The sequence below is a fragment of the Haliaeetus leucocephalus genome, unplaced genomic scaffold (genome assembly GCF_000737465.1).
Source record: "Haliaeetus leucocephalus isolate CR32 unplaced genomic scaffold, Haliaeetus_leucocephalus-4.0 Scaffold173, whole genome shotgun sequence".
Lineage (NCBI taxonomy): Eukaryota > Metazoa > Chordata > Aves > Accipitriformes > Accipitridae > Haliaeetus > Haliaeetus leucocephalus.
The window spans coordinates 2,371,135-2,387,550 of record NW_010972609.1 but is presented as its reverse complement, the minus strand read 5'-3'; the positions used below and the strand labels follow the sequence as shown (position 1 = coordinate 2,387,550).

Genomic DNA, 16,416 nt, shown 5'->3' with positions numbered 1-16,416 from the left:
ATATATCGACACAATTAACATCAACCCAACACAGCCAATTTCTCCAACGCTGTATTTTCACTAGATCTTCTTTTTACTATTTTAAATAGATCTCATTCTACAACAGCAGCTTTCCAATAAACTAAATTGTGTTGACTGGGTGCTCCATGCTAAGTGATATTTTCGGTAAAATAGCAGAAGTTTTTGCTTGTCAACATCACAACACAGTTACCGTTATTTAAATGTGCTATGTGACATGAAGTTGGGGGATGACTTTTAGTTTCCCTGGCATTTCAAAATCCTGTTCTTTAAATACTCTGTTCTAGAACACATTTATGTCCTGTTCTTTAACTCTAAAAGTAGAGCTTATATAGATAAAAGAAGTCCTCCTAGTGCCTCAGCATAATTTATTTTTATATAATTAATAATTTAATTAGCGCCTCAGCATAATTTATGTATTTGCCTTCAGCTGTCAATTAAGAAATGCTTTGGTTGCTAACTCAGCTGAGCTTTATATGATTAAACCTTCTAAGAGGTTAAAGAGAAGTGAACTCCTAGTAGGGCCAACATATTCTTTGTAAGCTGAATGCTGAAACAGAAAACCTCCAAAAAGCCATCACAAAGCTTCTGTTGGGCACAGAAGGAAACAATTTCATTCTAAAGGGTTTACAACTCATGACAAAAGGAAATACTACAGCAAATTTAAAACTTTTCAAATTTTGTATCTGCCTCCTCTGCGCAGGTGATGCACTCTCAAGCTGCCAGGATACTGTTCATCCATATGACTGCTAGTTTAAATGGCTATCAGTATATTACACAAATCAGAAGCGTTAAGGAGCAGATAAATAAGCTGTTGTCGGAACTTTCCACATTCTTTGCTTTAAACTTCATGTTTCTGAAAGATGCCAGGTTGGTGGCACGGAAAACCCAAGCCACATACTCTTGCCGGCAAAGCAGCAGTAGCACAAACTACTCGCCAAAGTGCTGGGGCCCCGACTACGGGGGAACTATCTAGGGAGGGGAAGATAGTAATTAATGTTTATACAATCATTAGCGCTTCTGAGACAAACAACAATGGCTAAGGTAGTGTCCACATTAGCAGTTTTTTATTAATGGGTCTCTACTCCCTGGGAAATAATGTCCCCGAGATACAATTCACTTAGGCCAAACGGTCAAACAGTTATGATCTGGCTGGACTGGAAATAGCCGCCTAACAAGGCTAATTCCTTCAGCCAACGGGTCTCTGGGAAAGAAAACATTTTCTACACTCATGGATCTACAAATTTTTGCAGTAAAGAACATAAAATATTTATAGACCTTTAGCCTAACAAAGGTCGCAGTGCTCTTTTACAGATCATTTGTCTCATAGGTACTGAGGCAAACGGTCGGTAACTTCTTAAGAAAACATACATGAGACAAGCTAGACCAATTTCTGTTGAGATCACTCTTGTGCCTAAATTGATAGCAAATTTTTACTTGGATGACATTCAGTTGCTTAAATTATAAGCATACTTAAAAGACAGACATTGCATAGTGCCACTAGAACTTAATTATTAAATCACTTAGCTCTTCATGAACAGGTAGCATCATTAAACTATTCAGCTTCCAGTTTTCTCTGCCTGTGCTCTCTTTTGTTTTGTACGTGTTTTTTCAATTAAAAGCATCGATACCTGCTATGTAGGGAGGGAAGAAATCTGTCCCTTATTTCTTCTCATCTATTTGGGTTGAGGGACCGTTTTGTTTTGGTTGCTCCTTTTCCCCTAAGAGCCCTTTATGGACTGCTGCTGCCTGTGGGGTTTGGCTGCACACAGCTGGGTTTTGCATCTCCATTGTTCGAGGCTGTCAGCTGTCTTCCATTTTTGGATCCTCAAACTTACATATTCTACTGGAATAATAGTTGGTATTTACATAACATCTGTCATTAAAGACTAAAGACCTTTTGTGATCTATAAACACTGCTCAGTTTACAGGCTGAAATACATCCAGGCTAGGTAATACAACGATTAAGAGGCAATACTGAAAAAGTTTAAGCAGCTGGACACTCTGCGTTTCTTACTTTGAACTGGCTCTCATATTTAAATATGAGCCCAAAAACGTTCTCAAGGATTTTATCCCTCGTGCCATTTAGTTGCCTTTTAAATATTTAATCCACCTATACATAAACCACACACACAGATACGCTCATTTATGCATTCCTGCAGCCCTTTTCCTACCCAATGACTCTGCCTCTTGCCTTTGCCATTAATACACGTGCACGCAGGTATAAACGCAGCATTGACAGAATTTCTAACACGGTATGAAATTAATCCAATTGTGCGACTTTTAGCCACATGATTTTTCCGAGCAGGACAATCGGTTTCAAAACTCGCATTAAGCTGCAAGACGCCAAGACTAAGTAGATGAAAAAACCCCCTGAGGTATTCTACTGACAAGATATACTGCAACAGCATGCAGTAAGCAAAGTCACAGACAGTGCTGCAATTGGAATAGGAAGAGACTTGACTGTGACTTTAAAACCACAGTTTAGATCTTTAGTACAATATGGTTGCTAAAAATTGCTTTGTTATATTGATAAGCTTAAAAATTATTGCTAATTATCATACACTTCTTACAGTAGCAGGAATTCTAGATAAACATATAAAGTACTTTCTAATTTAGACTGCTAGTATTCTAATTACAATCAGTTTCAGCTTCTGCGTGCTGGACATAGTAAACTGTAGTTGGATTTTGGTCTCCTATTGCTGCAAAGATCACTTCTCAAATTGATCAGATTCACATGAGTGAATACGGAGCCTCCTCCAAGCCTATAAATGAACCAAAACGCCATGGAAATTAACTTACTGTCTTCTGTAAGCTCTGAAGCAAACTTTTAAAAAGTAAAAAATAAATATCAAATGCTTGGAAATACTTCGGATCCTTACAATAGCTTAATCCTAAAAGATGCTGCACATCTCCTAGAAAAACGTTAAGTACCCAGCATTCCTAATGATTTCAAGAAATTGGGGGGGCACACCGTTGTGCAGAACTTGAGCATCTAGTATTCAGATTATTGACACCTGGTTTCCATTGCTGAGGAGCTGAAAGAAATATCGTAAGTAGTAAGAACTAAAGCATTAGGAATAAAACCAAATTAAATCCACCCCCTAAAGAGGGAGCTCCTGACCTCAAACTTGCTTTAAGCCCTTTCTTCCTTAACCAGACCGCAGTCAGTAGGTCACGTTGCAAGACATACCTGAGAGGTCTTCGAGAGCAGGCTGTCCAGTTTTGACATAAAGAGCAGAATCCATGCTGACCCCTCCTGTGCTGGCCTCAGCTGTTACATTCCCTTCATTGTCTGTCTGTGATCTGGAAGGCAAAACAAAACAGAGATGTGCAGTCACTCGCCATCAAAAGTATCTCACGTATAACAACTAGACGACTGCACCTGCCGTCAGCCACTCTGTCCCTCTCTCCAGAATAGACCAGCAGACTGATTTTACATAATTCATTACTCCCATGTTGAATTATGTCATAGAAATGGAAACAAGCACTCAGCTGTAAAAAATAAAAAATTCATAGTCAAAAATAGGCTTCAGACAGGGTCTTAAGACACTTGCGTTTCCAGCTACATTGTAATTATCAATAACATCAGTTGTGGCTAGTCTGATCCTCTCTAATGAAGCCTGTATTGGAGGAACATAAAGCAGGTATTACATGATGGCATGTTACGCTCCTGCTACTTTCCCTTCAATAACTACCAATGTCTCTCATTTGTATTTTAAAATGAATGACTGGGTAAAACCAACATCAAACTCCAATTTATTGTCTGACACTGTGGCTGTCAGGTAATGAAAGGTGATGTTGTAAGAATCTATTGTCAGATTTGAGTAACATTTCTTGACTCATTTCATTTTACTACTTGCACTATGTTTTGCCCCTAGAGCCACATCAACAAGCGGCTGGAAGTTCTCCTGACCAAAGGGTAAGTGCTGTACAAAAGTGAAGACGCAGCAGGGAATTGCTATTGCAATATTCTTAATTTCAGTTGACCCTATGTGAAATGTAGAACAGTTCCTCATGTCTTTTAAAAAAAAAAAGACCCAACAAACAAAAAGTAAGTCTACAGGCAGCTGAAAAGTTTAGAATAAAGTAACCTTAACTGATAGCAGAAAAAAACCTGAAACTACTCCTGCAACGCATTAACAAGTGCATTTTGCAGATACAAAAAGTGTCTGGATAGTAAATTTATAATAATGCTCTACGTTTGCCTTGCAAATCAATACAATTTGACTTTTCTCCTTCCTTTTAAAGCCAGCAAGATTACACAGTTTGGCCGTTCTTCCTCCAATGATGGAAAGTAAACATTATTTTTTCAATTTCTCAGCATTTTCTCCAGCTGCCAATAGGTAGTTTCCTTACTGTTTTTTGTAAAAAGCCAAATACACACTGCCTAGAGTTTACCAGTATGTTTAGACTATAGAAAACGTATGGATTGCATCTGCTTTTACACTTTAGATGATGATATCTATGTTCAAACTAAGACGAACACCAAGTAGAGTGCTTTTTACTTTATCTTTTGACAGGACACTGTAGTAATAAACCTAACAACCCAAAGCATCATGAACACATTTTTGGAGGTTATAAGGGATAAGCAATAAAGCAATCAGTTTGCAATCACAATTTTCTACTTAATTATGGATTAAAATAGTACAAACTGCACACTGGCAATTTTTAACTAGAAACAAATCTCCGAAAATCCCACCTGCAGTAGATCCCACCTTCAGCCAAAGATGCAACAATAACGCTGATGTACGTAGATGAATGCAAGAGCAAGGGAAATCAAGAACATGTACTATTAACCCAGTTTTAGTCAGACTAATTTTTCCCAGTTGGTTCCTTCTCATGTGACCGCATCCCAGAAGGACACTTGGCATTTTATTCCGTACACACAGGGAGGACACTCAAGCGGTCAGAAGACTCAAGGGTCGCTCTTCCTATTTTGCATTCCTACATAGGCCTTTGGCATCCCTCTCCTTCAGGTTGACTCCATTTACATTCACTTTTATTTAAAAAAAAGGGGCCAACCATTTCTTACACTACGTCTGCCAAGAGATCAAAGGTAAAAATGCGTATAGTGGAACTGAAAAAATGATGGGAAAGGGCGACAAAGATGACCAAAGCTTATGAACGGCATCTCTACAAGTGAAACCTAAACAGGCTACAACACCTTAGCCTAGAAAAGTCACATCTTAAGGGAGGGAAGGATATGATAGAGATCTCAAATCATGAGCAGGAAGATGATGATGAAGACAGAACAACCGCTTGCGTCCTCTTCCTATGAAAGAATTAAGTGGTGTCAAAGAAAACTAGGAGATGGCCGCCAAAGCCAAAAAACCCACCATCTGACTGAGGAATTTCTTGTGTCACGGTCAGGCTTGGGAGCATGTCCTTTGGAAGCTTTGTTATCGATTTCCCTCTCGTTACTCTTCCCTACGTATCCTCTACTGCCTTTGCCAAACAGAAGATGCTGGACTAGATGGAGGTTAGTTGAGACCCCATATGGCTGCTCTTTGGCTTATCTCATTCAGGGTTAACGCACAGAACGGCAGAGTTTGTGCCTGGCCTTACCTATACTAAGGGATTTTTAGTTTTATTTTATTTTTTTAAGATTTCCCATTACCGCTTATAGCGAGGCAGCTCCACTGCTGTTAGCCACACTGAAGAGAATGAGCGTATCTGTGTCGTAAGTTGGCACCGCCACAACTTTTAAAGCTACGATGCACAAACCAAACCTAATCCACACGGTACAAAAACAGGCGAGAGCAGTACCTGGTCAAGAAGGTGTTAGCAGTCTCATCTTAACTGTTAGCAGGGTCGGGTGCAAGAACTACCCACCCTCCTATCTACCACAATTTCTTACGCATCTTAGCCCGACGGCCTTTGTCAACGTTTTTTGCGTAAATGTATAAATTGTCTACTCTCTTAAAGCAAGAAACTTTTACGGGACGTGGCATTCACCTCGCTGCCTCACCCCGCTGAAGGAGCGTCCAAAACGAAGCTTCCTATCTAAGCATCACGTTCAAAACAGTCCGTTGGGAGAAGTTGACCATACCTGTACATGAAGGGAGCTACCGTGGCGGTGTTCGGGTGGCTGTATTGCTGTTGGGGATGAGGTAGCTGAACACTCACAGTATTGCTCCCTGTGGTGTGGGTCGTGGCGGCAGGTCCGTTGACAGCTTGGCTGCTGCTGCTGCTGTTGAGGCCTCCTACGCCTTTTCCTTCTGAAGAGGCCAGGCTGGACGAGGAGCTGGAATGCCTGCTGTCCAGCTGAGACTTCTGATGAGAGAGCCCCGAGCCGGCTTTCCCGCTGCGGCTTCTCTCGCCTTCCTTTGCAGGAACGGGGGCACTTGAGGATTTCCCTGTGGTGTTTTTCATTCCTGGTTTTGGTATTCCACTGTGCGAAGGGGCAGAGGCCTCCTTCTTGGCACTATTCAGCTTTCCTCCTTTAGGGATAAAGCTTGCGATCTTGGAGGACTTTTTTGGCATCTCTGTTGTTGCTAGTGCTGTCTGTTCTTCTTTTGGTTCCTCTTTCAGGTCCAGCTTTTCAGTGATAGATGTTCTCTTCGCGATGTCTTTGCTTTTATCCTTTTCTTTCTCTTTCTGTTTCTCTTTCTCCTTCTCATTACCCTTTGGAGAACTTTTCTTATTAGTTAGTGCCCGGCTAAAAGTCCTTTGTGCAATTCCCTTGAGTGCAATTTTGGGACTACTGGACATCGATCCCGGATTGTTCACATTCTGATTCGCGGTATCAATCTCTTCGCTCTCCTCAAAGCTGAGAAGCGTCTCCAGCTTTTCACAACTGTTGTCCCGAGAGCCCGGACACTCGAGCGTTGTCCCTCCTGCTTTGGAGCCTCCTTTGCTATTGAAGAGTTTTAATTTTTCAAGCATGGATTTTTGACCGTTGGGAGTTGTTTTGGCGATTTCTGAGGGTGGCTTTGGAGGCTCCGATATAGGCTGCTTTACGGATAACATGGAAGACGTAGCTGTGTGCTTAGCACTAAGAGACTTGCTGCGCCAAGGTTTAATAGCAGAGCTGGGCTGAGGGATGGCTGAGGAGTTATTGCAACTAACGGTACTGCTGCAGCTTTGAACTGAGGATGAGACATTTTCATTCATTCCTGTGGGCTGGGAGGCTGTACTGTCTGTGGGCTCTGGAAAAAAAACAAACAACAACAAAAAAAACAAACCCAAAAAACCAACACAGTAGTACCTGGTATTATAGCTAGTCCGAGATTCTTTCTGTAATGAAACATAAGGAACTTTACACTAATAACATTAAAAACATAGGCACATATTAGTATTCTCAACATCAGTATCACTGAAAGAAAATAAAAGCCAGTTTTCTTTTCCTACCCAGCAGAACAGCAACGAGCTTCTGCTATGTAATTTACATGAACTTGCCGTTTCAAGAAAAAAAAAGAATCTCCTCCAATTCAAACCAAAATGTGTTTTGCAATGTGTTCTCCCTTATTAAGTTCATAATACTTTTTCACTAACAAAAACACAGCACTATTTTCTAACTAAGGGTTCCCTCTGCTTCTGGCAAAATACTTGCTGTCCAAGTTCGATTCTTAGAAAAACCTCAAACGTATAAAAAAAAATGTAGGAGTAAGGAAAAAATTAAAACTGAAGTCCTTTCAGTTATTGGTGGCGTGTGTGAGATCTTCATATACAAAAGGTAGAAGAAAACTCCATGTACAAAAATAAAACCAATTGTGTCCTTATGCAATGAACCTAAATTAAGCATTACCGCATTTCTTAATCCAGCTGTAAGAGCAACTAGTGGCAGTAACTGTACAACCCTCCCCCCTCAGAGAAAGCAAATCTTTTATTTATTTAGTTCCTTCTAATGTTATTTGTTCTTGTTAAGAAATTAGTTCAGAGCTTAAAGAGAGCTTGAAAAATCACACTCACCTACCAGTGGCCACTTCTCCTCTGAAGTTTCTCTTTGCAGAGTTTCCTTTCTGGAGACGTTACTCTCTCAATTATCACAAATATGTTTTCTGTTAAACTGCTCATGTTTCCAATTAACTTTTGTCATCTATGTCTGTTCGCCTGCCCAGCAGCCTGCTGGGGATTAACGGCTCTTACCTATATTTCCCTGCCCTCCAGCAATAAAGTAAACTGTGTATAGAGCTGCATTTTTTTAATTCAAAAATCAACAGCGGTTGAGAGCGTGCGTTTTCGGCAGCGGGAGCAGCCCTGTGAATTCAGCCCTGTAAATCATGAGCCGCTGCAACCACACAGGGACTGTTTTCCTTCACTTTCAGCTGCTCGGGGAAGATACGGCTCTGTTAACTTCCCTCCTCTGATCCAAACCAGATCTACTAAAGATTTAAAGCACATACATCTTCCTGACTTAGCCTAGAATCGGGTTTCTAAGAGTATTAGAGACTCCTTAATAACAAACTGAGTCATTTCACGTGGTTGTGGACAGAATGGGATAGCAAGAATTAATGATACTTTTAAAAGTATTACTGAAGTCAGGAGATTTCCAGGACTCTGTTATTAACCAATAACTATTATGCTGGCCGGTTTTGCCAGTCCTTTTCTTATGGCAAACTACCCAGATGGGCTGGAAGGAAGCAAGAGCTGGATTAGAGACACAGAAAGGAACTGTACTTCTTTTAAGCTAGTGCCAGTCTGCTGACTTCCAGGGCATTACTCCCATTTTACTCTAGTACAGAAGGAAAATCAAGCCACCAAATGTCCCAAACACCAATGCCACCTGGTCCTCTCGTTGCTCTGTTCAAGCCTGCTAAATTCAATCTGATGGGTTAAGGGGGACTGAAGAAGCGATAGCGTAGGAGTCGCAGTGACTCCAGCGCAAGGGGACGCAGTGACCCCCCATCACAGCACCCTGCCTACAGACAGCAGAGAGGAACGAAGGTCACAACTCCTTCAGAAGCTGCTGGAAACGTTACTCCCTCTGCTTTCCAAAGCTCTGCACCATTGCTTTTTCCTTCACGCCTCTTCCCATACGCCGCTGCTTTGTTATTATTTTTATTTCCTGAAGTCCTCCTACCCATCAAAATCTACTTCCCATTGCAACACTGCACCATGCTCCTTTTGTAAACTCAGAACAAGCAAGCCTTTGTCTCAGCCCACCTTCCACAGAAGACGCCCAACAATGTAATGAAAGCTTCACGAAAGTCCCAATTGTGCATCATTTACGATTAATCTGTACAGCTTCCTTTAAAAAAAATAAAAATTGCCCATCTCAATATCGGGATACTTCTACAGAAACCGGAGATTCACGGCACTTCCAACACTAAGTTCCTAATCCAAATGCACTCTGGCCTAATCACGCTAAACAGATCTCAACACAAAGGGTACCCATGCCCATAAATCATCAGAACTGCCCGTGTGTGATTCATGAACATGCCTAGGATGAATTTACAACTGGGTCCAGGGATGAACCTAACGTACTAATCGATATGGGCAGGGAACCCTTTACTTCCTCGGAAAAAACAAGTTGCAAGGAGTAACGGGACCACGACAATATAAGGGTGACAAAATGGAAAATTACTGGTACGGGATGCAGCTACAAAGCAGAAGAGCTGGTTGCGCACTCGGTTAGTACAACATATGCCGCAACACAAACCCAGCTCGGGGTGAAACGGCATTCACTCTGAGCACGCGGCCAACGGAACAGACTTGGAAAAAAAATCTGCGTTCTTCTCAAACAGGTTCTTAATACAGGCAACGCGCGTATCGGTACGAACAAAGCCATCCTGCATTCACCAGAACTCGGAGCCTACGCAGAGTCCTCGCGCGAGCTGTGACCCGCGGGCCGAGGCACACGCCAGAGACAAGAGTTACCCAAGGACGGGGCTGCGGTCCATAACCTAGCCGTAAATTCTGACCCCATCTCGCTGAGCTGGCTGTTAACACGCTGCAGGTCAGCTGTGGGAGCCGAAACGGGAGGCAACCCACGTCAAAACAGGGTTCCTACCAGCTCTACAATGTTTTCCTGGTAGTGAATAGGAAGTGTTGGTTCATTTGGGACGTCAACTACATCCCAACAGCCCGGGTGAGTGCTCCAGTCCACGGACTTTTGGGGAAAAGGCTTGGCTTGGATCAAGTGAAATGGCTTGTTTTCCAAAACCAAAAGCATTGTTCAAAATTTATTTCCCCACAAAATCCAGAACTTTTTCATTTCTCCTTTCTTTGAATGTTTTCAGGATTTTTTTTTATTATTATTTTTTTTCTTAATTGTTTGGTCACGGAACAAAACACACTTTTTTCAGTTTGTTTGTTTTTAAACACAGCGTTCGCTTTGTCCCCAGCTCTCCCACATACACCCTCCTGTTTGGAACTTAATTTTGCTTCCGTTGCCAGTGGTGTGGGATGAGTACAATGTAACTCCATTTACAGAGTTGCTCCTCGTTTACGGATATGTTAGAGAAATCAGAATTAGGACAACAATACTATGACTGTAACATTTTAAAAAGTGAATATATTGGGAAGCTAATGTAAATTTCAGAGTCTCTACCTAACATTTTCCAGGAAGTTAATTCTGTGAACATTGGATGCTACACATCCGAAATGAGTGAAAAACATTTAAAAACTCTTAAATATACATGTTAAGCAGCTACACTTTGTGAAAGGACAGAAGATATTTTCTTACATGAGTGCAGTGGATTTTGATTCACACTCGGGTCAAATACACTGAAACTGGAAATTCAAAGTCCTCAAATCTGTTGTTACATTGCACCATGCAAAATTAAGAAAAGAAATAAAAGGTTTCACACTCATGAAAAATGTCTTCAGCTTAAGAAAACCTCAGACTTCAGATTCTCCTCTTTTCTTACAAACAAGTCTGCTGGCTCTTTTACCCCTCAGACCAATCTTGGTAAACGAAAGGGGTTCTGCTGCCAGAATGTAGATTCAAATGCTAGGTTTCCTAATGAAGCAGTAACATCAATACATGGATAACACATCAGCATGCAAAGGGGAAAGTTTTATTCAGCATAGCATAGGCCCTTCTTTCATGAAAAGGAGAGCAGGTTTCATGCATCTGATTAATAAGCTTATTATTTCCCATGTGTTCCTTTGTGAGGGAGATATTTTCTTTCTTCAGCAACCTCCATTAACTAAAACTGACCATAAAAGAAATGTTTTCAAACCCAAGCTACAGTCTACAATAAATAATGATCGCTTTCCTCTTTTCAAAGTCAAATCTTGGCCTGAAATCTATTTTGTTCGTAGCGTTCCTGTTAAAAAAGATGTTGGTGGTCTAGTTCCAATGCCAATACGCACTGTAGCATGGGTAAATCTGATTTCAGCTGCTCCTGCAAAGTCTTAACTGCATCTGCAAACCTACCCATTTGTAATGAAAAAAAAAAAGAGACTGAAGGCTTATGATTTAATTCTTCCACTGAAGTCTTTGAGAGCTTATGTTATAATAAGGTCAGGAGAAAATATATGCAATTTCCCATCATTTGTCATGTTCACTCTAAGCAAGCGGACTTTGATTTGCTATAACTGAAAACTTTCAAAACCAATCATTATAAGCATGAAAGGCAACACAAAGACAAAGGATGTTCTCATAGTTACTTCTCCTTAGGAGGGTCAAGAACTTAACAGCATTTTTATTCATTTTAGAATGAACAAGCTGTCATTTTTTATTTCACAGCTATGGGAAAAATAAGAAGTTCTCATGAAGGGGGATATCTTTTAGTCCAGCCCACAGATTAGATAACCGAGTTTAAAGCAAATCCACAACCAAATTCTAATTTAGGAAGTAAAAGCAGATCTGCTCTATGACATTATAGTGTCAGAACTGCAGAAACCACTGTGGCAGTTTCATCATTTCCCATCTAGAGGAATAACTGCTGAGTCTTGACCCTTCCTATCCACCCACCAGAAGACTCTTTCAAAGCACTACAAATAAGAGTCCTACTGGTCTGGGTTAGTGACCACGACACCTACAGAGGAAAGCTTTTTAGCCGAGCTATTCTCTTCTTCAGTAATGACTTAACACCTCAGTAAACCCCTGAAGTATGGAAATGCCTGCATTTCTGCCAGGAGCTAACTACAAAAATCACAATCTTTCCATAACCCAAACCACGAGCAGGTAGAGCAGAACATTCCCAACAAGAGCAACCTGGCACGCAGCCCCTCCTCAAAAAAAGCACAACTCTTCTAGCCCCCAGAAGTTGGTATTTCAATTGTAACACTGTTGACCGGAGACAACTAGGGCTGAGTGGAAGAGACTGGCTCAGGGTGGGCAAGGGGCATGGCCTCCACCCGCAGAATGACTGAAGCTTCATGTTGTCTCTCCTACCCTGGACCACAACAAAAAAGCACCAAAAATGTTTTCTTAAAGCAGAGATTGCCAGATAGGGAAATTCTGCATAACCTGAGAAAAACCCGGAGAGGAAACTTTTTGCTTTGCCGAGGACAAAAACTTCACCAAGCTGAGCAGAATTGGCTCCTTCAGCTTTTGTCCACTGGCTTTCCCTTTAAGGGTGATTTAATTTATTGTAACACGAGACAAAAATTACCTTTACTCCTTGGTATGTTTCTTTCCTTCCATCATATCTACTTCTTTGATCCCAGTGTTGTAAACTTTGTAGCTTCAATAGCAGTTCCGTGTACTCACAGAAATGCGTGGTACCTCTGAAAACCTGCACTGAAGCCCGTGGATATGTCAGTAACTCAACTTCCACCTTGCTGTAAAGTCGCCTTCGTTCGCACGGAGCTCCAGTACGTGAAACAACAGTTCTGCTGTTGACTGGTTTACGTCGCCAAGACTCAGCATTTTTGCTGAGGTGAAGGGAAATAAAACTGGAGCACAGGCGATCCCTTTCTCATTGTCTTGACATAACCGACTAAGACACTTGAATTCCTTGTTGTTTTTGTTTAGTTACTGTAAAATTCAGAATGCTGTCCACATGACTGCCTAAGAAAGAGGTTGGAGGGACCTCTATCGACCACATACCGGTTAGATGATCATATAAATAATGAAACCAAGTTTACTGTGCCATTCAAAACAAGTCGCACTCTCCATTTAATACTAGACAATGTACCATTCTTGTTCATTGCTCTCCGTTTTCTTCTCATTATTTGTACAATCAAATCCCCCAAGATTTCTCATAACAGAGTTATTCAAAAGCATTAATGAATTCCAGGCAGGGAGCTGTTAGGGAGTCTTTCATTAGATTTTATACATAGCCGGAGTGGACAATACGTACACTTAGCAGCCTTGATCTGACACATCTCTCCTACAGGCAGGTTATATGAAAGAGGCCATATACACCTAAGTGGTCTGAGAACTGCACTTTGGGAATATTGTCCGTTGGCCTATTTTGACTATTAGCAGTGGCTCCAGTCGGGGCTTGGAATGGCCACGGAGGTAGAAATGGAGGCAGATTTTTAACAGAGAAGGGATAGGCAATAGGAAAAAATATCTGAGAAAACTCCTACCGATCAGTCAATATGCCAAGCTAAACTACATTTTAACTCAGAAACGTCTTACTCTGCTCAGTGAGAAGTCATACAACTGCCCAGCTGTACACAGTGGTGAATACCAATGCACTCTCAAACATGCATATTTAATGTTTAAACAGCAGAGTCAAACCAAACCATACAGAAATACCAACACTTTACCATCATCTATATTTACACCCACGTATGAACATACATAAATATGCAGACATCTATTACATTTTTATATCAAAACCAGCTGACAGACACATACTACTGTTCAGACTGGGGTCTTCTTCAGTTCCTCTCTCCGGTCAATGAAACTACTCTACAATCTGTAGCGGCAGATCTTTCAAACCAGGCCAACACAGGTAACGATCTACAACAGTAACGAAGGGCTGGGCCACGGCTTTATGCTCATCAGCCACTTCAGAGGCAAAAGGCTCAGCAGAGAAGCCACCCAGGGAGGCTGGGCGATGCTCTTACCCAGGGAAAGGAGGCTTCTACAGATGTGGTAGAAACATGCTGGCACTTACAGAAGTCTGGGATGTAGCACCACTGCCGTTTGCTTTCCTATGATTTAATAGTGAACTTTCGTTTCCATGGCTGCTCTTCTGGCACAATTCACTCAGCAATAAATTTACAAGAAATTGTAAATATTTATTTTAAAAGGAAACATCTAGGAACTGTAAAGGCCATGAAACGCTGAGCCAGATCTTCAGCTGGTATAAATTAACATGGTTCCACTGTCTCCAATGCATCTATGCAGATGTACACTGGGCAAGAAGCTGCTTCTCCAGGTTACACTTTACTTCAAGGCTCAGGATTTTTATCCTCATGAACAGTATAGTTAGGAACGTGTCATTTGCTATTTTTTTAGTTGCTTGTTTGGGTTTTTTTTCCCCCAAAACATTATTTAAATACATTTTTGGTTTGTTTTAGATGTTCCTAAAGCTTACACCAACTATGGCAAAGTTCTGTGGTCTTGTAAAGCTCCGCTTCAGCCACGATTAAGCCTTCAGCCAGCCTTTGTTTAGGTAAAAGAGGACATATTTTTAAATGCCAAGTTCAGCCAGTTGAACAGTTGTAAAATTAAGCACAAATATGATTTACTGCATACTTGTATCTTGTCCTATAAATGTGCCATACTGCTTGTTGTATTCTGACAGTTTTTAAGCTGTTTTATGGGCACATACCCAACATGAATACGTTGCTAAAGATTCAATAAGATGAGCCAATCTTTCAAAAAATGTATTTGATTAGAAAAGTGGAAGGATGCAAGCAATACCCCAGCATCTCTCTCTCTCTCAGTTGCCCGAAGATGAGTATTTTGTTTGATGCTAATGATGTTCACGAGGGTCATCTTATGACATAAGCCAGTAACCTTACGTCTGGGGAATGTAGAGGCATTAATACATTTGGTAAATTGCAGAAACAGACTGAGTCAATAAGATTACCTTCACTGAAGTTGGCTGAAAAGTTCTGTGCTTAGAAAGGAGAAATTGAATGCCTAAATATAAAAGGTCAAACAATCAGCTATGCGACTGTACTGCAGAAAAGAAATAGGAGTTACAGTAGACCACAACTGCACACCTCTCTAGTGTGACACTAAGGAAAAAATAACGTCATTCGGGAATGCATTACGAGTATCATATATAAGACAGAGAATGTCATTATTCTACTCAGCGCTAGAGTAAGGCATCAGGTGGAGCGCTGTGTCTAGCCCCAGCACCCCTCTAAAAGAGACTGACAGCCTGGAAAAAGGCCAGACAAGATCATCAAGATGTAGACGCAATTTATCACAAAGAACCTGTAAGAAGGTGGTTGAAATCGTAGAGATTGTTTAGTCTAGAGGAAAGGAGACTGAGGGGAGACATTGTAAGCCTTCAAATATATGAAGACTATTATAAACAGGACAGCGATCAAGGAAGAGCAGCAGCAATGTGCTTAATTTTTAGCCAAGCAAAATCCTGGGTTTATATTTTTTTGAAAAAGCTAGCTTTAAGACCAAAGGGACACTGGAAGGGATACACTTACGGAGATCGTCAAGTCCCTGTCATGAGACGTTTCAGAGCAGACTAGCAAACACCTCTCAGGTATAGGTACAGTTGATTTTCCTTCAGAGTTGGAGCACAGACTCCCCAGGTTATTTATAGGTGCAATTCTATAAATATATAATTTATGCTGCAAACTTGTCATAATTTTCAACACAGTTCTTTAAACAGAGGTAAAACCAGAAGGCATATCTACACCACAAAGTTATGACTCAAATTTGTGTAAGGACATCAAAAGTAGTTTTAGACTCAGGGATGAGCAAAACCCTAGAGATTCTCCCAGGAAGAACAAAACAAACCACCAGGTTTCTCAGGGTATCTTTCTGATTATCCCACACTCCTTCCTTTCTCTTTCTGTTTGTTTTTTTTTTTTTTCTCTTGGCCACATCAAATTCATGATCACTGTACTATATTCAAGGCAAAATAAATCACACTGAATATTTGGTAAATCTCTTCAATGCAAGTTGTATTTAGAAAACTGGATAGGGTTATTCCAGCATCTGCTTTTTGGTAGTGCATACAGCAGAACAATAGAAAATACCAACTACTCTGGTTATGGATTTGTCAAGACAAATTATGTAAACTTATTTTATCATCAGTCTGACTTACAGGGAAAACCCTCAGTCAGTAAAAACAGATTTTTACTGCCAGCACAGATGAGCACAGAGGCAGCATCCGAAACACTGAGCAGAACATGCTGTTTGCTTCATACCTGACCTAGGTGAAACACTTGTACATTTTTTTTTATAGGGTGGAATGATTGAAATTTGTTAAATTATCATATTCTCAGTTTGTTGAACCAATCACATTTATTTTCCAGGGAAAATCTGAAAGTGTGGGTAAACTGGTTTCAAACTTTATAGACTTAGGCCTCCCTAAAAAAAGAAAACCTTTTCCACTTTTGCAGTCCTTT

At 40.8% G+C, this 16,416-nt stretch overlaps 1 protein-coding gene across 4 annotated transcripts in view; it reads right to left on the bottom strand.

The window, feature by feature from the left end:
- The window catches only part of NAV2 (neuron navigator 2), a 416,926-nt gene that overhangs the window by 103,325 nt on the left and 297,185 nt on the right, over positions 1 to 16,416 (bottom strand). For all 4 annotated transcript variants that reach the window (XM_010563702.1, XM_010563699.1, XM_010563700.1 and 1 more), the window contains 2 exons: positions 6,071 to 7,169; positions 3,212 to 3,324 (listed from right to left, as the gene is read on the bottom strand). In XM_010563702.1, coding sequence (XP_010562004.1) covers positions 3,212 to 3,324; positions 6,071 to 7,169 — 1,212 coding nt within the window. The remainder of the gene's footprint in view (positions 1 to 3,211; positions 3,325 to 6,070; positions 7,170 to 16,416) is intronic.